Raw genomic sequence first — 18605 nt, 5'->3', positions numbered from 1 at the left:
CAGCTTAAAGAGGAACTCCAGTGAAAATAATGTAGTAAAAAAAGTGCTTCATTTTTTACCATAATTATGTATAAATGATTTAGTCAGTGTTTGCTCATTGTAAAATCTTTCCTCTCCCAGATTCACATTCTGACATGTATTACATGGTGACATTGTTACTGTGGGCAGGTTATTTAGCTGTTTCTAGCTGCTCTGTCTGTTAGACAGCTAATAACAGCTATTTCCTGTCTCTGAACATTGTTACATTGTGGCAGTTTGCCAGCAGTACCGCGGTATTCAGAGCCTCTTGTGGGAGGGGTTTCAGCACAAAATCAGTCACACAGCGCCCCCTGATGGTCTGTTTGTGAAAATCATTGTCTTTCTCATGTAAAATGGGGTATCAGCTACTGATTGGGAAAAAGTTCAATTCTTGGTTGGAGTTTCTCTTTAAGGCCCGGTTCACATTGGCACTAAAAACAGTCTGCTTAGCAGAGCTAAATGGACTGGATGCTAAAGGTGGCCATACATTTATGGATTTGCAGCAGATTCGAGCATCAGATAGATTTCTGTCAGATGCCTGTCAAGTCGAATCTGACAGGAATCTATCTGATGTGTGCCACAGATTGAAATCTATTGGAAATCAATCTAAATACATTATTGGACCATTAGATCCAATGCAACTCTATGGGCCATCGATCTGCTGCCAGCGGCAGATCGACCTAGACTTTCCATCCACTCAGATCAAATCAATTGAAATCGGCCGCAAAGTGATCGATAGGCTGATTTGATAGAATCGATTCGATCGATGGCTGAAATCGACCAGTGTATGGGCCCCTTAACAGAGGTAAACTCATCCTATGTTAATTAATAGAACGGACCTGTTCAGCTCATTCCACTGAACGGAGCATAAATTAGGGGAGGCTGCAATAAATCCGTAGCGACGGGCGCCAATAACAGAATGGAGGGTGACAGGTCAAAAATTGATGCCTATTAGTGGCTGGATAGTGTACTGGTTAAGGGCACCGCCTTTGACATGGGAGACCAGAGTTCCAATCCTGGCACGGGTCAGTACCTATTCAGTAAGGAGTTCAAGGTAAGACTCCCTAACTCTGCAGGGTGGCCAGGGAGTGCTTTGAGTCCAACAGGAGAAAAGCGCTGTACAAATGTTCAGATTATATATTATTAAAAACGGATCAGTTTCACGGATCAGTTTTTTAATTGTTCAGTGTGAACTGGGTCTAAAAGAGACCACAAAGCCCCCTTACTTAAAAGCACCTCTCAGGGCGTTTTTGCCTATTTTTTAGCGCCGGCGATTTTAAAAATTGCCCTAAAAAATCTTGTGTAATGAATCCTTATGGGATAGTTCATATCAGCGTGTTTCGTCTGCTTTCCGCTCAGCAAAGCACTGCATGTACCATTTTTAGGGCGATTTTGCTACAATGGAAGGTATAGGAAAAAATTTTCACAAAATCGCTTTGTGCGGCGATTGCGTTTGCACTTTCATGAATAAATACATTGTATTTATTCATTTCTGGGTGAAAGAGTTCACTTCCTGACTGATGTCAGAAAGTAAAAAAAACAGAATCGCTCTGCAAAAGCGCTTAGAAAAGCGCTTGACGAAAAATTGTAGCGCACAGGTAAGCGGCAAGGGAAAAAAAAATCACTCAGAAAATCGCAAAACACTTGCCTCAGCAATTGCAATTTTAGATGTGAACAAAGCCTCAATGTAATTTTGCCTTCTTACAGCATTGTCTGGCTCACATTTACTATCATACCCAGGATAAAACACTGAAAGGCACTAATGTATCATGCAACTGTATTTTAAGCTACAGTGGTAGGAAACAAGGCCTTTAATCACTTTATGTATTTATTTGCAATGCACTTTTAGCTAATTATTTGCATACAGCGTCCCCTAGAGTTTTTCTTAACGAAAACGATTGTTTTGAAGAAATGAAATGTTTGCTTATGTTTCTTGAAGGAAATGAAAAGCATATGCTCCAGTGCCCAAGGACTTCATTTAGGCTTTTTTTTCAAAAAGGTTGAAGGCTGCGGGCTTGTAACATATCAGTTACCTCCTCTCTTACTAATTGTTCAAGAGCTTGTTTATCCTTGGAGTTTTTATCATAATTATAAGACAGCATTGTAAATGATTCTTTCAACCACAGAATGATGAACCGCTGTGTGTATTTCCCAGGCTGGTTGTATTTGTGAATGACAGAAAAAGTGAAGACCATTGGCCGGGTCCTCCTTCCCCCGCTCTGTGCCCTTTATTACTAAGCTGTTAGCGCTAGTTCCTGAGGTCTGAGGCTTATGGCTGGCGGAGGCCTCAGACTCGGTCACACTAATGTTGCATCCAATGTGTTTTTTCAGGTGTAGATTCCTATGTACCGTAGTTTATAGTAACGCTGATTTTTTTCCCCTTCCTCCTTTGACAGATTAATGCTGGCTGCTTTTCGTAAGAAAGTTTTTCGGCAGACCACATTTAGTTTTGAAATCTCTATTTTGTTGCTTTAGCCATTTTCTTCCACCAAAGACGGTTTTTAACCATTATTTTTCCTAAGAAGGGAAAGAAAATATGTGGTAGTTTGTGGTAGACAATTAAAGATGTGGATTTTCTTAGTGGCGTCTACTATGAAGATTTTTGTTTACGTAATAACTTGACTAAACTACTGTACTTCTAAGAAATGTTGCAAATTTCCCAGTGCTTTGTAAATTGTCTTTCAGGAATATAACTATTTTAGACCACGTAAAGGACACCTTCCTGAATGGAATGCTTACTTGTGGTAACTTCTTTTGCTGCATATTTTTTCTGATTGCATTTTTCATTAAGTGTACTCAGTTACTACCAATTTCATCCCAGTCAGTAGCCAATACCCCCTTTCCCATGCAAAACCTTTACCTTTTCTCCAGTAGATCATCAGGGGGGGGGGGGGGGGGAGGGGGTGTCTGTGTGGCTGATATTGGGTTGAAACACCCCCCACAGTGTGATGTCAGGACCATGCAGGGGAGGACTGGCCCAGGGGGACGGGGGGCAATTGCCCCCCGGGCTGCCCGAATCTTAAGTAATTAGGGCCGGCCGCTGCTATACGCAGCGGCCGCAGACATACCACAGGTGACAGGTTCGCAGTGGGGATCGCAACCTCGCGCGATATTTCCCGGCAAGTTGAAGTATCCAATCAGAGAAGGGGCTGAGGTGGTGTGCCCTTGTGCGTGACTGCGCCTGCGGTGGATGTGAGCGGCACAAGGACACAAATAGCTTAGGTCCTCTCTGGCCAGGTGGGTTGACCCTGCTTGACTCCGCCCCCCGCCTGGAGCCATTGTCGCCCACAACGTGCTGCTGTGCCTGCGGTGTCATCGGAGTGAGCTGTCTCTCTCTTCAGCTTTCTGTGCTGGGGGGGCTGGGGGCCTGGAGCTGTGGCTACGAGTGGCTGGCTGGAGGAGTCGGACACAGTCCTCCCCTGTGCTGCTGTGCCTGAGGTGTCGTCGGAGTGAGCTGTCTCACTCTTCAGCTTTCTGTGCTGGGGGGGCTGGGGGCCTGGAGCTGCGGCTACGAGTGGCTGGCTGGCTGTCCTGGCTGGAGGAGTCGGACACTGGGCTGGGAGTCGGAGATGCCACCTATAGCTGCTTGCTGCTGTGGAGGAGGAGGTGTAGGACTGAGGAGACAGGAGGATAGAGGAGGTCGGGTCCAGGTTGCCAGAGGAGAAGGTGGTTTTTATAAATTTTGTTTCTGTACTTCATCTCCCTTCTTGTCACTGAGTTACTCACACTTTGCTGCCTGCCTGCTACTGCTGTCAAATTCAATTCTCTGCCCAGGCCAGTGCCCTCTGAGTTTTTTTTAGTGTGATAATCATCCCCATTCTGACCCTGGCCTGAGGGGGAATGTTTTTTCTTCTTGTGGTGTGATTGGCGGCAGGGGAGGGGCGGGGGGAGGAAGGCAGTTAGGCACTGTCAAACAGGTAGTTGGAGGGGGGGGGGGGGGAGTAGGTGTCAGACAAGTAGTTTGTATGGTGGGTGGGCAGGAGTGGGGTTAGGCATCACCAGGTAGGTAGGTTTGTGTGTGTGTGTGTGTGTGTGTGTGTGTGGGGGGGGGGGGGTTGTTTAAAGGAGTTATCAGGCATTTTTAATGAAATAAGTGCTACTTACCCGGGGCTTCGTCCAGCCCCACGCTCCCAGCATGTCCCTCGCCGCAGCTCTGCAGTCAGCCATTCGCTGCCGCTGCCTCCCAGTCCCCGGCGATGGCACCAGTCCAGGTTAGGCATCGTGTGTGTGTGTGTGTGTGTAGATTTGCACACAAGAAATATATGGCTTTGGGCTGGGGATGCCGTGAAACGGGCCTCTAGTTTGTGTTGTCCCCCCAGGCCAAAAGGTCCCAGTCCTCCCCTGGGACCATGGTCCTGACAGTTCGCTGGCTGTGAACCTCATTGCGTTGTGTGAAATTCTTGTTTTTTACATCTGCCAAGCAAGCAGTAGCCTCTATGCATATACCTTTAAAAAAACAACAACATTCTGTACAGATCCCCTGGCAGGGCTAAAGATGTCACCACCAGTGATACAGTTCAGAATGTAAATCAGGTAGAAGGAAGATGTTACAATAGGCCAGTGATGGCTAACCTTGGCACTCCAGCTGTGGTGGAACTACAAGTCCCATAAGGCATTGCAATACTCTGACAGCTGTAAGCGTAACTCGGGAGACAGAGGCATGATGGGATTTGTAGTTTTGTCACAGCTGGAGTGCCAAGGTTAGCCATCACTGCAATAGGCAATCACTTACTAAGTAATTTATAAATGAATATTGTAAAAAATAAGCAATGTTATTCATTTTGTTATTTTCACTACAGTTCCTCTTTAACGCCCCTTCCCCACTAAAGCGCATCAAACAGTAGTGCCGACGCAACGTACAGCACTTCCATTCTGATGGGATTTTCATCAATGCGATTGTGATTCTATTCATTATAGTGAATTGAAATTTCATTTCATTTGTGTTCATTTGTCAACAACCGTGTGTTGTGATTCCATGGTGAATCACAACACATGGATAGAGACATGCGACAGTGCAGTCCATGCGCTTCTAATGTCCCCACGGATTGCTGCACATTGCGTTACTGCAAATCTCAGCAAAAAAAATGCTAATTTGGGTAAGGGGCCTAAGAGTACTTTTAGTGTAAAATAGAGTGCCTGCATAGTAAGGCTCTCTAATACTGCTGCATGGATCGGTGGGCGGTAAGGTTAATCACTCACTCGCCCATAATGCAATAATTTTAGGCCTCCAATTCTTAAAGGGGTTCTTTCGAGCGATCAGAAATTCTGATCGGACGAAAAATCGTTCACTACACCATCAACTAACCAATCTTTGCTTCCTATCTATCACGACCACCAAGAAAATCCAAATTTTCGTTCGACGAAAATTCATTCGGGCAACATTTCTTGCACTCGTTCATAATCGATTGTGTCCACCAATGGAGATCATTTACAACTAATCCGATCAGAATTTCTGATCGCTCGAACGATTTTTCGCTAGAAATTGGACCGTTAGTGGCCAGCTTAAAGAGAACCTGTACTGAGTAAAAATATTTAAAATAAACACATGAGGTAACTTCAAATGAACATTACATAGTTACCTTGCCATCAGTTCCTCTCAGAAGCTCCCCATTTTCTTCTGACAATAATCCCATCCAGTTCTGACAATATTTTGTCAGATCTGAAATATATCAGTTGCTGTCAGTAAAATATCAGTTGCTGTCAGTTATAGCTGAGAGGAAAACGGATGTACCAGGTAATGTTCATGTTTCCCTATGGCTCAAGTGGGCGATGTTACAGTTTAACTGTGTGCTGACCAGAAAGCTGTTATGGGGTAATGGCTATATTCAAAATGGAGGACGGAAAATTCCCTTGATCATAGTGAACAAATAGGACGCGGGACAGGAGAAAGACACTGAGGAGTAGACTACATGGAAGGTAAGTATGCTTATTTTGACTTTTATTTTCAGTACAGGTTTTCTTTAAGGGGGATTCTCAGGGCTTTCTTTGTTTTCAACAGGATTTCCTGAACAGCAGTTTAACTGCCAAAATAGCAAGATACCAGCTGGCCTCCCTAATCACTTGCACACTATTATGTCAGTTAGATTTTGCAACTGTTGTTCAGGAAATGCTGTTGAAAACAAAGAAAGCCCTGAGAATCCCCCTTAAAAAGATGGAATGGCCCAAAACCTGTCATCTGTCACATTTTTTAACTGCCTACTTTTTTCGCGAAAGAACCCCTTTAACCACTTCAGGACCACAGTCTTTTCGCCCCTTAAGGACCAGAGCCTTTTTCTCCATTCAGACCACTGCAGCTTTCACGGTTTAATGCTCGGTCATACAACCTACCACCTAATTTTACCTCCTTTTCTTGTCACTAATACAGCTTTCTTTTGATGCTATTTGATTGCTGCTGCGAGTTTTACTTTTTATTATATTCATCAAAAAAGACATGAATTTTGTCAAAAAATGACTTTTTTAACTTTCTGTGCTGACATTTTTCAAATAAAGTAAAATTTCCTATACATTTGAGCGCGAAAGTTATTCTGCTACATGTCTTTGATAAAAAAAAAACCATTCAGTGTATATTTATTGGATTGGGTAAAAGTTATAGCGTTTACAAACTATGGTGCCAAAAGTGAATTTTCCCATTTTCAAGCATCTCTGACTTTTCTGCGCACCTGTCAGGTTTCATGAGGGGCTAAAATTCCAGGATAGTACAAATATCCCCCAAATGACCCCATTTTGGAAAGAAGACATCCCAAAGTATTCAGTGAGAGGCATGGTGAGTTCATGGTGAGTTCATAGAAGATTTTATTTTTTGTCACAAGTTAGCAGAAAATGACACTTTGTGACAACAACAACAAAAAAAAAAAGTTTCCATTTCTTCTAACTTGCGAAAAAAAAAAAATGAAATCTGCCACGAACTCACTATGCTCCTCTCTGAATACCTTGAAGTGTCTACTTTCCAAAATGGGGTCATTTGTGGGGTGTGTTCACTGTCCTGGCATTTTGGGGGGTGCCTAATTGTAAGCACCCCTGTAAAGCCTAAAGATGCTCATTGGACTTTGGGCCCCTTAGCGCAGTTAGGCTGCAAAAAAGTGCCACACATGTGGTATTGCCGTACTCAGGAAAAGTAGTATAATGTGTTTTGGGGTGTATTTTTACACATACCCATGCTGGGTGGGAGAAATATCTCCGTAAATGACAATTTTTTTATTTTTTTTACACACAATTGTCTATTTATAGAGATATTTCTCCCACTCAGCATGGGTATGTGGAAAAATACACCCCAAAACACATTATACTACTTCTCCTGAGTACGGCGATACCACATGTGTGGCACTTTTTTGCACCCTAACTGCGCTAAGGGGCCCAAAGTCCAATGAGTACCTTTAGGATTTCACAGGTCATTTTGAGAAATTTCGTTTCAAGACTACTCCTCACGGTTTAGGGCCCCTAAAATGCCAGGACAGTATAGGAACCCCACAAATTACCCCATTTTAGAAAGAAGACACCCCAAGGTATTCCATTAGGAGTATGGTGAGTTCATAGAAGATTTTTTTTTTTTGTCACAAGTTAGCGGAAATTGATGTTAATTGTTTTTTTTTCACAAAGTGTCATTTTCCGCTAACTTGTGACAAAAAATAACATAATAATAAAACCGTGAGGAGTAGTCTTGAAACCAAATGTCGCAAAATGACCTGTGAAATCCTAAAGGTACTCATTGGACTTTGGGCCCCTTAGCGCACTTAGGGTGCAAAAAAGTGCCACACATGTGGTACCGCCGTACTCAGGAGAAGTAGTATAATGTGTTTTGGGGTGTATTTTTACACATACAGATGCTGGGTGGGAGAAATATCTCTGTAAATGACAATTATTTGATTTTTTTTACACACAATTGTCCATTTACAGAGAGATTTCTCCCACCCAGCATGGGTATGTATAAAAATACACCGCAAAACACATTATACTACTTCTTCTGAGTACGGCGATACCACATGTGTGACACTTTTTTGCAACCTAGGTGCGCTAAGGGGCCTAACGTCCTATTCACAGGTCATTTTGAGGCATTTGGATTCTAGACTACTCCTCACGGTTTAGGGCCCCTAAAATGCCAGGGCAGTATAGGAACCCCACAAGTGACCCCATTTTAGAAAGAAGACACCCCAAGGTATTCCGTTAGGGGTATGGTGAGTTCATAGAAGATTTTATTTTTTGTCACAAGTTAGTGAAAAATGACACTTTGTGAAAAAAACAATAAAAATCCAATTTCCTCTAACTTTTGACAAAAAATAAAATATTCTATGAACTCATCATACACCTAACAGAATACCTTGGGGTGTCTTCTTTCTAAAATGGGGTCACTTGTGGGGTTCCTATACTGCCCTGGCATTTTACGGGCCCAAAACTGTGAGTAGTCTGGAAACCAAATTTCTCAAAATGACTGTTCAGGGGTATAAGCATCTGCAAATTTTGATGACAGGTGGTCTATGAGGGGGCAAATTTTGTGGAAGCGGTCATAAGCAGGGTGGCCTCTTAGATGACAGGATGTATTGGGCCTGATCTGATGGATAGGAGTGCTAGGGGGGTGACAGGAGGTGATTGATGGGTGTCTCAGGGGGCGGTTAGAGGGGAAAATAGATGCAATCAATGCACTGGGGACGTGATCGGAAGGGGGTCTGAGGGGGATCTGAGGGTTTGGCCGAGTGATCAGGAGCCCACACGGGGCAAATTAGGGCCTGATCTGATGGGTAGGTGTGCTAGGGGGTGACAGGAGGTGATTGATGGGTGTCTCAAGGTGTGATTAGAGGGGGGAAATAGATGCAAGCAATGCACTGGCGAGGTGATCAGGGCTGGGGTCTGAGGGCGTTCTGAGGTGTGGGCGGGTGATTGGGTGCCCGCAAGGGGCAGATTAGGGTCTAATCTGATGGGTAACAGTGACAGGTGGTGATAGGGGGTGATTGATGGGTAATTAGTGGGTGTTTAGAGGAGAGAAGATCTGCGGGCGATCTATTGGTGTGGGTGGGTGATCAGATTGCCCGCAAGGGACAGGTTAGGGGCTGTTTGATGGGTGGCAGTGACAGGGGGTGATTGATGGGTGGCAGTGACAGGGGGTGATTGATGGGTGATTGACAGGTGATCAGTGGGTTATTACAGGGAATAACAGATGTAAATATTGCACGGGCGAATTGATAAGGGGGGGTCTGAGGGCAATCTGAGCGTGTGGGCGGGTGATTGGGTGCCCGCAAGGGGCAGATTAGGGTCTAATCTGATGGGTAACAGTGACAGGTGGTGATAGGGGGTGATTGATGGGTAATTAGTGGGTGTTTAGAGGAGATAAGAGATGTAAACAATGGATTTGGGAGGTGATCTGATGTCGGATCTGCGGGCGATCTATTGGTGTGGGTGGGTGATCAGATTGCCCGCAAGGGGCAGGTTAGGGGCTGTTTGATGGGTGGCAGTGACAGGGGGTGATTGATGGGTGGCAGTGACAGGGGGTGATTGATGGGTGATTGACAGGTGATCAGTGGGTTATTACAGGGAATAACAGATGTAAATATTGCACGGGCGAATTGATAAGGGGGGGTCTGAGGGCAATCTGAGCGTGTGGGCGGGTGATTGGGTGCCCGCAAGGGGCAGATTAGGGTCTAATCTGATGGGTAACAGTGACAGGTGGTGATAGGGGGTGATTGATGGGTAATTAGTGGGTGTTTAGAGGAGATAAGAGATGTAAACAATGGATTTGGGAGGTGATCTGATGTCGGATCTGCGGGCGATCTATTGGTGTGGGTGGGTGATCAGATTGCCCGCAAGGGGCAGGTTAGGGGCTGATTGATGGGTGGCAGTGACAGGGGGTGATTGACGGGTAATTGACGGGTGATTGACAGGTGATTGACAGGTGATTGACAGGTGATCAGGGGGGATAGATGCATACAGTACACGGGGGGGGGGTCTGGGGGGGGGGGTCTGGGGAGAATCTGAGGGGTGGGGGGGTGATCAGGAGGGAGTAGGGGGCAGATTAGGGACTTAAAAATAAAATAGCGTTGACAGATAGTGACAGGGAGTGATTGATGGGTGATTAGGGGGGTGACTGGGTGCAAACAGTGGTCTGGGGGGTGGGCAGGGGGGGTCTGAGGGGTGCTGTGGGCGATCAGGGGGCAGGGGAGGGGGAAATCAGTGTGCTTGGGTGCAGACTAGGGTGGCTGCAGCCTGCCCTGGTGGTCCCTGGGACCACCAGGGCAGGAGGCAGCCAGTATAATAGGCTTTGTATACATTACAAAGCCTATTATACTTGTTACATGCGGCGATCCGGGTGCTAGTAACCCGCCGGCGCTTCCGAACGGCCAGCGGGTTACAACGAACGGTGGGCGGAGCCAGTCCCCGGCGGCTGATCGCGTCACGAATGACGCGATCGCCGCACAGCCACTCCCGCAGCCGCCCCCGCCGATAGGCGTATTGCGGTCGTTTGGGCCCGGTCTTTGCCGCCGCCCATCGGCTGGGGGCGGTCGTTAAGTGGTTAAAGAAGAACTCCAGTGAACATTTTACTGTTGGCAGGGAATGTAGCTGCGGCATGGTTTTTGGCAGTTGGAAACAGCAGTAAACAGCTATTTTCCACAATGAAACAAGGTTCACAGACAGGAAACTGCCAAAAGTTCGAACTTTTCTTGTGGGAGGGGTTTCTTGTGGGAGGGGTTTCACCACAATATGAGTCATACAGCACCCCCTGATGGTCTGTTTGTGAAAAGGAATAAATTTCTCATGTAAAAGGGGGTATCAGCTACTGATTGGGATAAAGTTAAATTTTTGGTTAGAGTTTCTCTTTAAGTCATAACTCACCAAAATATGTCAGAATAAATGTCTTGTAGAAATCCCGCGTATAATAAGACTAAAAAACAAAGTTGTTGAAGTAATTAAATTTATGAAGAAGCTTAAAAAAACTGTGAAACAAATAAGGCAACAGACTATACAGTATGTACATATATACCTAATACACCTCCCGTGTGGTATATTTTGAAACAGGGAAAGGCACAAAAGGCGACATCACGATCAGGGCAGTAGAAGCATGATTCTTTTTGGACTTTTTTCCCTTTGCTATCAGTCTGAGGCAGCAGGCAGAGAGTAGTCAAAATCTAGGCAGAGATGGATGCAGGCGCCAAGCAGAGCGTAGTCAAATCAAAATCCAGGCAAAAACCGGCACGTCAGCAAAAGCGCTTAGCTCAGAAACAGTTGGGAACCAAATGGCTAATTGACATTCTGTGCTTTCAAATGAGCTTATCTGCCATCTCTGCCATGGCAGTCATGTGACACAGAAGAGATATCAAATACAACTTGTGATTAGAGACAAATGAGGAGGAATTAGACTGGCTAAACTCACAACATACTGTACATACAGGCAGCATTTCTCTTTGTTTACCTTTTGTCCTGTGCAAGAGATCTGGCCCAGAAGGGGGATTAGACAGGCTAAACTCTATACATACAGCCGTGTGAAATTGATATGGGTCCAGATGAGGGGGAGTTAGACTGGCTAAACTCTATACATACATACAGGACGCAGTTCTCTGTTTTCCTCTGCCCTGTGCAATTGATTGAGGTCCAGATTAGGGGGAGTTAGACAGGCTACTCTATACATACATACAGGGCGCAATTCTCTGTCTTCCCCTTCCCTATTCAAGAGATCAGGTCCACTTTAAAATGAGGCGCCGCCCCTGATGACGTCACGCGGCACCACCGCTGGTTGGCTACCAGGATCCAGGAAGAATAGAGAAGATGGGGATCCTGGTGGTCGGCAATAGGAGCCTGGAGTCCTGCTGGACAGCACCAATCGCACGCGGGACCCAGGTAAGGCTGCAACCCATTGAGTTTAGCTACCCCAAGCCGAGCTCGGGATTACTGCTCTGGCCTATTTTTTTCCTACCCCGAGCATAGCTCGGGATTACCGCCAGGGGGGTTAATGAGGGAAACTCTGCCCCCTCCATCTGTTTGGCAACTGCGTACGTTTCCTGAAGCCTTCCAAAGCTCTGTAGCCACTCCCACCTGCTCGCTGCGGCCTGCCCCATTAGGCCATGGCTGCTAAGCTGGGGCGGGCTTTGGCAAAGCAGGCCATAGAGCTTTGGAAAATTTTAGAAAAAAAACGCCATGGAGCTTTGCCAAATGGGAGGAGGTGGAGTTTCTGTCATTAATGAATTACGGGCCAACTGGTTAGTGATTAAAGCTACCACCGACTGATCCTTCCAGCAACAATAGGGGACCTTACATTGCAGTACTGGATATACTCTTTAACAGCAATGTGATCTTGCTTTCATTTACTCAAAGCTGGGCATACACTGTTAGAATTTTGGATGATCAGGCAACTGAGTGGCAAAATTAGTTTTTTTACTTGGATAACACCTTGCACTACTCGATATTTGATCAGATTTCACAAATTGAATGCTACTACCTCCAGCTTTGTGTCGATCAAAACAGCAGACAGCTATGGTACTTGTGATTGATTGCCTCTCTCCCCCATGCCCCACTCCCTCTTGTGCTTGTTTAGAAAAAGAGATGTCATTCCTGATCTACATGCACCCTTTGTACCAATTACATTTTAGTAGATGTACAGCGAGAGACATAGCAGTGCTTTCATACAGAGGCTGTACCCGAATGATCTATCTGCATGGATGTGCAGAGCTCCAGAAACTTTACACAACAAGCACTCAAACAGGTATAACAAAGGAGTATGTTAGCTTCAGTAAATAATTTGTGCACAGATTATTCCCTATTGGACTAACCCACGGCGATGATGGACCCTCACGGGGAAGACCTAACACTAGTCTAACATTAAAAACATAATTTTTCCTTGTGCTGCTGATCATAAATGGTATACACATTTCATCAAGCAGGCAGACAAATGACAGCGCTCAAGGCTGCACCTGAAATGAAAACCAACAGAGGCATGCAGAGCCCCACTGGTGCTAAATACATGCCTTGAATGCAAAACAGATGCAATTATGTACTAATTCTTATCTAAAAGATTTTGAATACAGATTGAAGCAATGAATGCAACTAGCCACACGTTTACTTGCATTCAATTTGTACAGCGGGAGACATGGCAGCACTTTCATACAGAGGCTGCACCTAAATGATCTATCTGCATTGATGTGCAGAGCTCCAGAAACTGGACAACATTACACAACTAGCACTCAAACAGGTATAACAAAGGAGGGTGTTAGCTTTAGTAAATAATTTGTGCACAGATTATTCCCTATTGGACTTCCCCATGGCAATGACGGACCCTCACGGGGAAGACCTTACACTAATCTAACAATAAAAACATAATTTTTTCCTTGTGCTGCTGATCATAAATGGTATACACATTTCATCAAGCAGGCAGACAAATGACAGCGCTCAAGGCTGCACCTGAAATGAAAACCAACAGAGGCATGCAGAGCCCCACTGGGGCTAAATACATGCCTTGAATTCAAAACAGATGCAATTATGTACTAATTCTAATCTGAAAGATTTTGAATTCAGATTGAGGGTCTGTCATCGCCGTGGGGAAGTCCGATAGGGAATAATCTGTGCACAAATTATCTACTAAAGCTAACACCCTCCTTTGTTATACCTGTTTGAGTGCTAGTTGTGTAATGTTGTCCAGTTTCTGGAGCTCTGCAATTCTGTGCAGATAGATCATTCGGGTACAGCCTCTGTATGAAAGCGCTGCCATGTCTCCCGCTGTACAAAATGAATGTAAGTATACCTGTAGCTGCATTCAAAGCTCAAATGTTTTCAAAATGTTTCAGATTACAATTAGTACATAATTGCAGCCTTGAGCGCTGTCATTTGTCTGCCTGCTTGATTTTAGTAGATGTATTTTCGATTAGATGTTTTTATCTGGTTGAATTTGTATTCAGTAAATATAAGTGTTGCAGGAAATCCTGGAATTACTTCTTTCTCAGAAGCCATAAACACAAATTTTCTCGCTTGCTTTGGTTGGATTTATGCAGCAAGAAAATAAGAAGACGCATGGAAAATATTAGTGGGCTTTTTATGAAGGAAAAATCCTGGTTCCTCATGATATTTGGCTTCACAGGCAATTGACAACATGTCGCTAGCTATTTTTACACCTTTCATAAGACTCTGTGTTCAGAGAAAGCTGATCTTAGATGACCATGAATAGAACTCCTAGAGAAATAGAGAATTTTCACAACAAAAATCCTGCATTTTATTCTAACTAGGTACACGAACAACAATTGAAAGCTGAAAACTATTATTTAGTATTTCTATAACGCCAACTTCTGCAGCACTTCAGTCTTCAGAGTGGCTCACAATATAATCCCTAACATAGTCATATGGCTATGGATGTATCGTGTAATGTATTTATCGTAGTCTAGGGCTAATTTTTTTAGGGGGAAGCCAATTAACTTATCTGTAGGTTTTTGGGCTGTGGGAGGAAACTGGAGTGCCCGGATGAAACTTACGCAGACACGGGGAGAACATACAAACTCCATGCAGAGAGAGTGCGGGCTGGGATTTGAACCAGGGACCCAACACTGCAAGGCGAGAGTGCATCCACTACATCACCGTATTGCCCATTTAATTTATAATGTAGAAAAAAAAGTTAACTGTAGTTAAGCTATTACCTCTCCTAGCATTAGCTCCAATCATTTCTTGGACTCAAAATACTATGCTGTATTGGTAAACCCAAGCTGTACTTGGGCTGACCCATTCTGCAATGAAATTGAAAGTTCTGCTGCCATCTAATGTCTGAAATAGAATCACGCAGCCTTGTAATGCTTTGCTGTCCTGTTACCATCTAGTGGCTAAAATTAAATCGTGCAGCATTTAGCCTTGTGTTTTGTGTTATTGCGATCTAGAGGCTAAAAATTACACTGCAGAAAAAGCAAATTCTACTGTAAATTTTGTATATGCTTTAACATTTTAATTTGCTCTAATTTATTTCATTTATGAATTTACTTATCTCATTTTGTTTCAACAAAAAAGGATTTTTCTCTGTTTTGTTTTTAACTTTTCCTAAACATGTGAGCTTTAGTCAAGGTTTTAATGGGGAGGAAATAATTACCAGTCTTCAAGCTAGCTGATGCTGTGAAGTCATGTAAGTTACAGAAGCAGTGTTGCATTGCTCCCAACTCTTGCAAGCCTATAAGTATAAAAGCATAACTAGCACAAACATATTTACTCTATATTGAACTTGGTGATGATCAATGATATGCAAATAATTCCAAGTTGATACAGGGTTATGCAAGTACGGTATGCAAATATTTGCAACTTAAAAATGGATCAAATGAATGCCACCAAGGAGGGCTTTGATTGATCCATTTTCAAGCTGTGGACATTTGCATCAACTCGGAATTATTTGCAGCTCATTGAAATCCCTATCGGTAAGTAGGCACACAGTTTTGTTGTATTTTTGAAGTTTTAAATCCACGGCATATCTTTTAAAAACAAAGAAACGTAATACAAAAGCAGGAGAAAAAAAACATCCAAAGTATATCAACTAAAGCAAGACAGAAGAGGAGTGACACAAAAAAAATGAATCAATCCATTACATACCCCCAATATATCCCTGTAGAGATGGGGTAAAAAGTGCATATTATCAAATCCCTTTAAAGGCCAACTGTGATGAGAAGGTATATGGAGGCTGCCATATTTATTTTGTTTTAAATAATACCAGTTACCTGGCTATCCTGCTGATTCTCTGCCTCTAATACTTTTAGCCATAGACCCTGAACAAGCATGCAGCAGATCAGTGGTTTCTGACATTATCAGATCTGACATTAGCTGCATTCTTGTTTCTGTTGTGTTTCAGACACTACTGCAGCCAAGTAGATCAGCAGGGCTGCCAGGCAACTGGTATTGTTTAAAAGGAAATAAATATGGCACCCTCCATATCCCTCTCATTACAGTTGTCCTTTCAGAAAAAAAAATCAGGTGAAACCAGAATGGATTCCTATGCATTATCCCTTTCAGTCTGTGTATGACTTGAATCACCTTTTGCTAAAATCATGCAGTAAGCTTACACAAATATTGATGTTTGTGCCTATTTGTGGATGTATATCAAGTTACAAAACATGTTTTAAATTATATGGCAACTTTAATTCAAAACTGTCCTCTCTATGGCCATTGCTTTTATTCTGTTTTTCAGTCTTGCTTAATAAAGGTTAATTATTTGATCCTTTACAGGTAGAGTGACACCTGAGCAGCTACGATCCTATGTTATGCTCTTTAAAAAGAATCAGCAAGCTCTAGAGAACCACTGTGGCCTCCTTCAGCTAGCGTTAGCTACGGTCCAGACACTGAAACATCCTGAATGTGGCAAGTGGGATAATTTCCTGGCTTTTGAAAGAGCTGTCTTGCAGGTAAGTTGTTTATGTTTCAGAATTGAATCCTTAACACTGATATAATGTACGGCCCTGAGAGACTTTGCATTCTTGATTCATTGCCACACTTATCTTGCACATTGCTTATGGCTTCTATTCATATGTGACAATGCTAAGGTATAGTACCTAACTGAGATTGAGCATCACATGGCTAGGAAGAGTCTGCTGAAGCACAGCCTGAGGATGTCATGGCTGTGTGTATAAGCCTGTTGGAGCGTAGAGCAAGGAACTGGGAAGGCAGTTTAGTGCGATAGCGGGTATCTTTTGTAGCCATCTGTGTACAGAGGGGGATTGTTTACTTTCAGAGATTCAGTCATAGTGGTTGGGTTACGCAATAATCAGAATACGGTACTCATTCTTGAACTTGTCTAATTATTCAGGCTTATCCATGAAACAGATGTGGTTAAACAACTCCTGAAAGAACCAAGCAACATCAAACAACAGAGCCTCATCCTCATGTAAACATGTATGAGACTGTCTTGTTTGGTATAGTACTGTCATACTTGGGAGCTTATACAATGTGTATTTTCAGCACAGTGTATGCCAAAATAACATTAAATTAATGAGGGATATATCATTTTTAAAAAGCATACCTATTCCTTTATAACGAATCTTACTTAGTTATGTCAGTTTAAAAAGTTATATTTAGCTATCACATTAAGATAGGATTCCAAGAAAGCCGCCATTTACAGAGTTTACAGAAGTATAAACTGTGTATAAAGATATGAGATCAAAAACAAGTAGAGCTCTAGAAAACAAAAATAGTCTTAATGTTCTCTTTAATATTCAAAATTGCAAACATTTACAAAAATTGGACTTCAGTGGTGAGAAGTGCATCCATCCATCCAATAACATTCACAGGCAAATGAGGCTCACGGAAATGTTTACAACAATAACGACTTGTATTTTCTTTTTAGGCGACAACGCCGGCTTGTTTCGGGCTAGACGACCCTTCTTTGGGCCTTAATGATACAATATTGATCTGCACTTAGGGATGGTGTTTCCGGGCTTCATTTTGCCAAGATTTTCCCGGTTTTTCTTCAATTTTTGTCAGTATAGGATCTATTTTTCAGATCAATATTGTATTATTAAAGGGACCCTGAGCAGGTGATAAAAACAAAATTTACACTGACCTGGGGCTTCCTCCAGTCCACCGTAGGCCGCGAGGCCCCCCAGCTTCCTCCTGGCTCCTTCCCTGGTTCCAGGTCCTGGCTCCGGTTACAGGACGACTTCGGCCTGAAATTGTCAGGTTGGCTTCCAGCTCTGTGTATAGCGCCATTACACTGGCTGGCTATGCGGCATGACAGTCCTGCACATGCGCGGTCCTCTACGAATGATGACGCATAGCCAGCCAGCGTAATGGCGCTATACATGGAAGTGGGAAGCAGACCTGACGACTTCAGGCTGAAGTCATCCTGTAACCACAGCCGGGGCCAGGGAAGGAGCCAGGAGGACGCCGGGGGACCTCGTGGTCTATGGTGGGCTGGAGGAAGCCCCAGTAAGTGTACATTTTGTTTTTATCACATGCTCAGTGTACCATTAAAGCCAGAAGAAGAGTGTTCTAACCCAAAACAAGCTGGCATTGTTGCCTAAAAAGAGAATACAAGTCTTTATTGTTGTAAAAATGTCTGTGGGTCTCATTTGCCTGTTAATGTTGTTGGATAGATGCACTTCTCACGAGTAAAGACCATTTTTGTCTATTTTTGCCATTAAATAACAAATTTATATTAATATATTAAATATATATTATATATTAATATAAAATAAACGTTTTATTCCAAACTCCCAATAATTTTCTATATCTATTTTACATCTGTTTACATAAATGTTAAACCCATTCTTCCTGTACCATAAGATGTTGTGTGTGAAAATGCTAAATCTCTAATTCACAGAGCTTAAGCCTCAGTAATGTGATGAAGCAGTTTTCTGACTTGGACTTTCCAACAAGGTCTCGCACCCTAGGTGTCTGGAACATAAGCCTTCCCCAAGGCTCTTTGGAATACTGTGCCATTACATAAATACAGTGATCGTCCCCACCATGATGGGAATAAGCTAGGGAAAGAGAGGTTGGTGGGTTACAAAACTTGAGTCACAACACAAAAATGGTGCTGGAATGTTGGGCGCACCAAGCGCCGCCATAGTCCATTATGTGAATCATAGCTATAACGGAGCTTAGTCAGTAATTTGGGCACCATCAAAAGATGGAGCCCAAATTATGATAAAGCAGCG

At 43.5% G+C, this 18605-nt stretch overlaps 1 protein-coding gene across 1 annotated transcript in view; it reads left to right on the top strand.

Moving 5' to 3' along the window:
- The window catches only part of SCFD2 (sec1 family domain containing 2), a 628477-nt gene that overhangs the window by 64929 nt on the left and 544943 nt on the right, over positions 1-18605 (top strand). Inside the window, exon 4 of the mRNA XM_068278557.1 lies at positions 16180-16355. Coding sequence (XP_068134658.1) covers positions 16180-16355 — 176 coding nt within the window. The remainder of the gene's footprint in view (positions 1-16179; positions 16356-18605) is intronic.

Source organism: Hyperolius riggenbachi, chromosome 1 (assembly GCF_040937935.1).
Source record: "Hyperolius riggenbachi isolate aHypRig1 chromosome 1, aHypRig1.pri, whole genome shotgun sequence".
NCBI classification, from domain to species: domain Eukaryota; kingdom Metazoa; phylum Chordata; class Amphibia; order Anura; family Hyperoliidae; genus Hyperolius; species Hyperolius riggenbachi.
The sequence above is the reverse complement of the archived record's forward strand: the minus strand, read 5'-3'. Positions and strand labels throughout refer to the sequence as shown.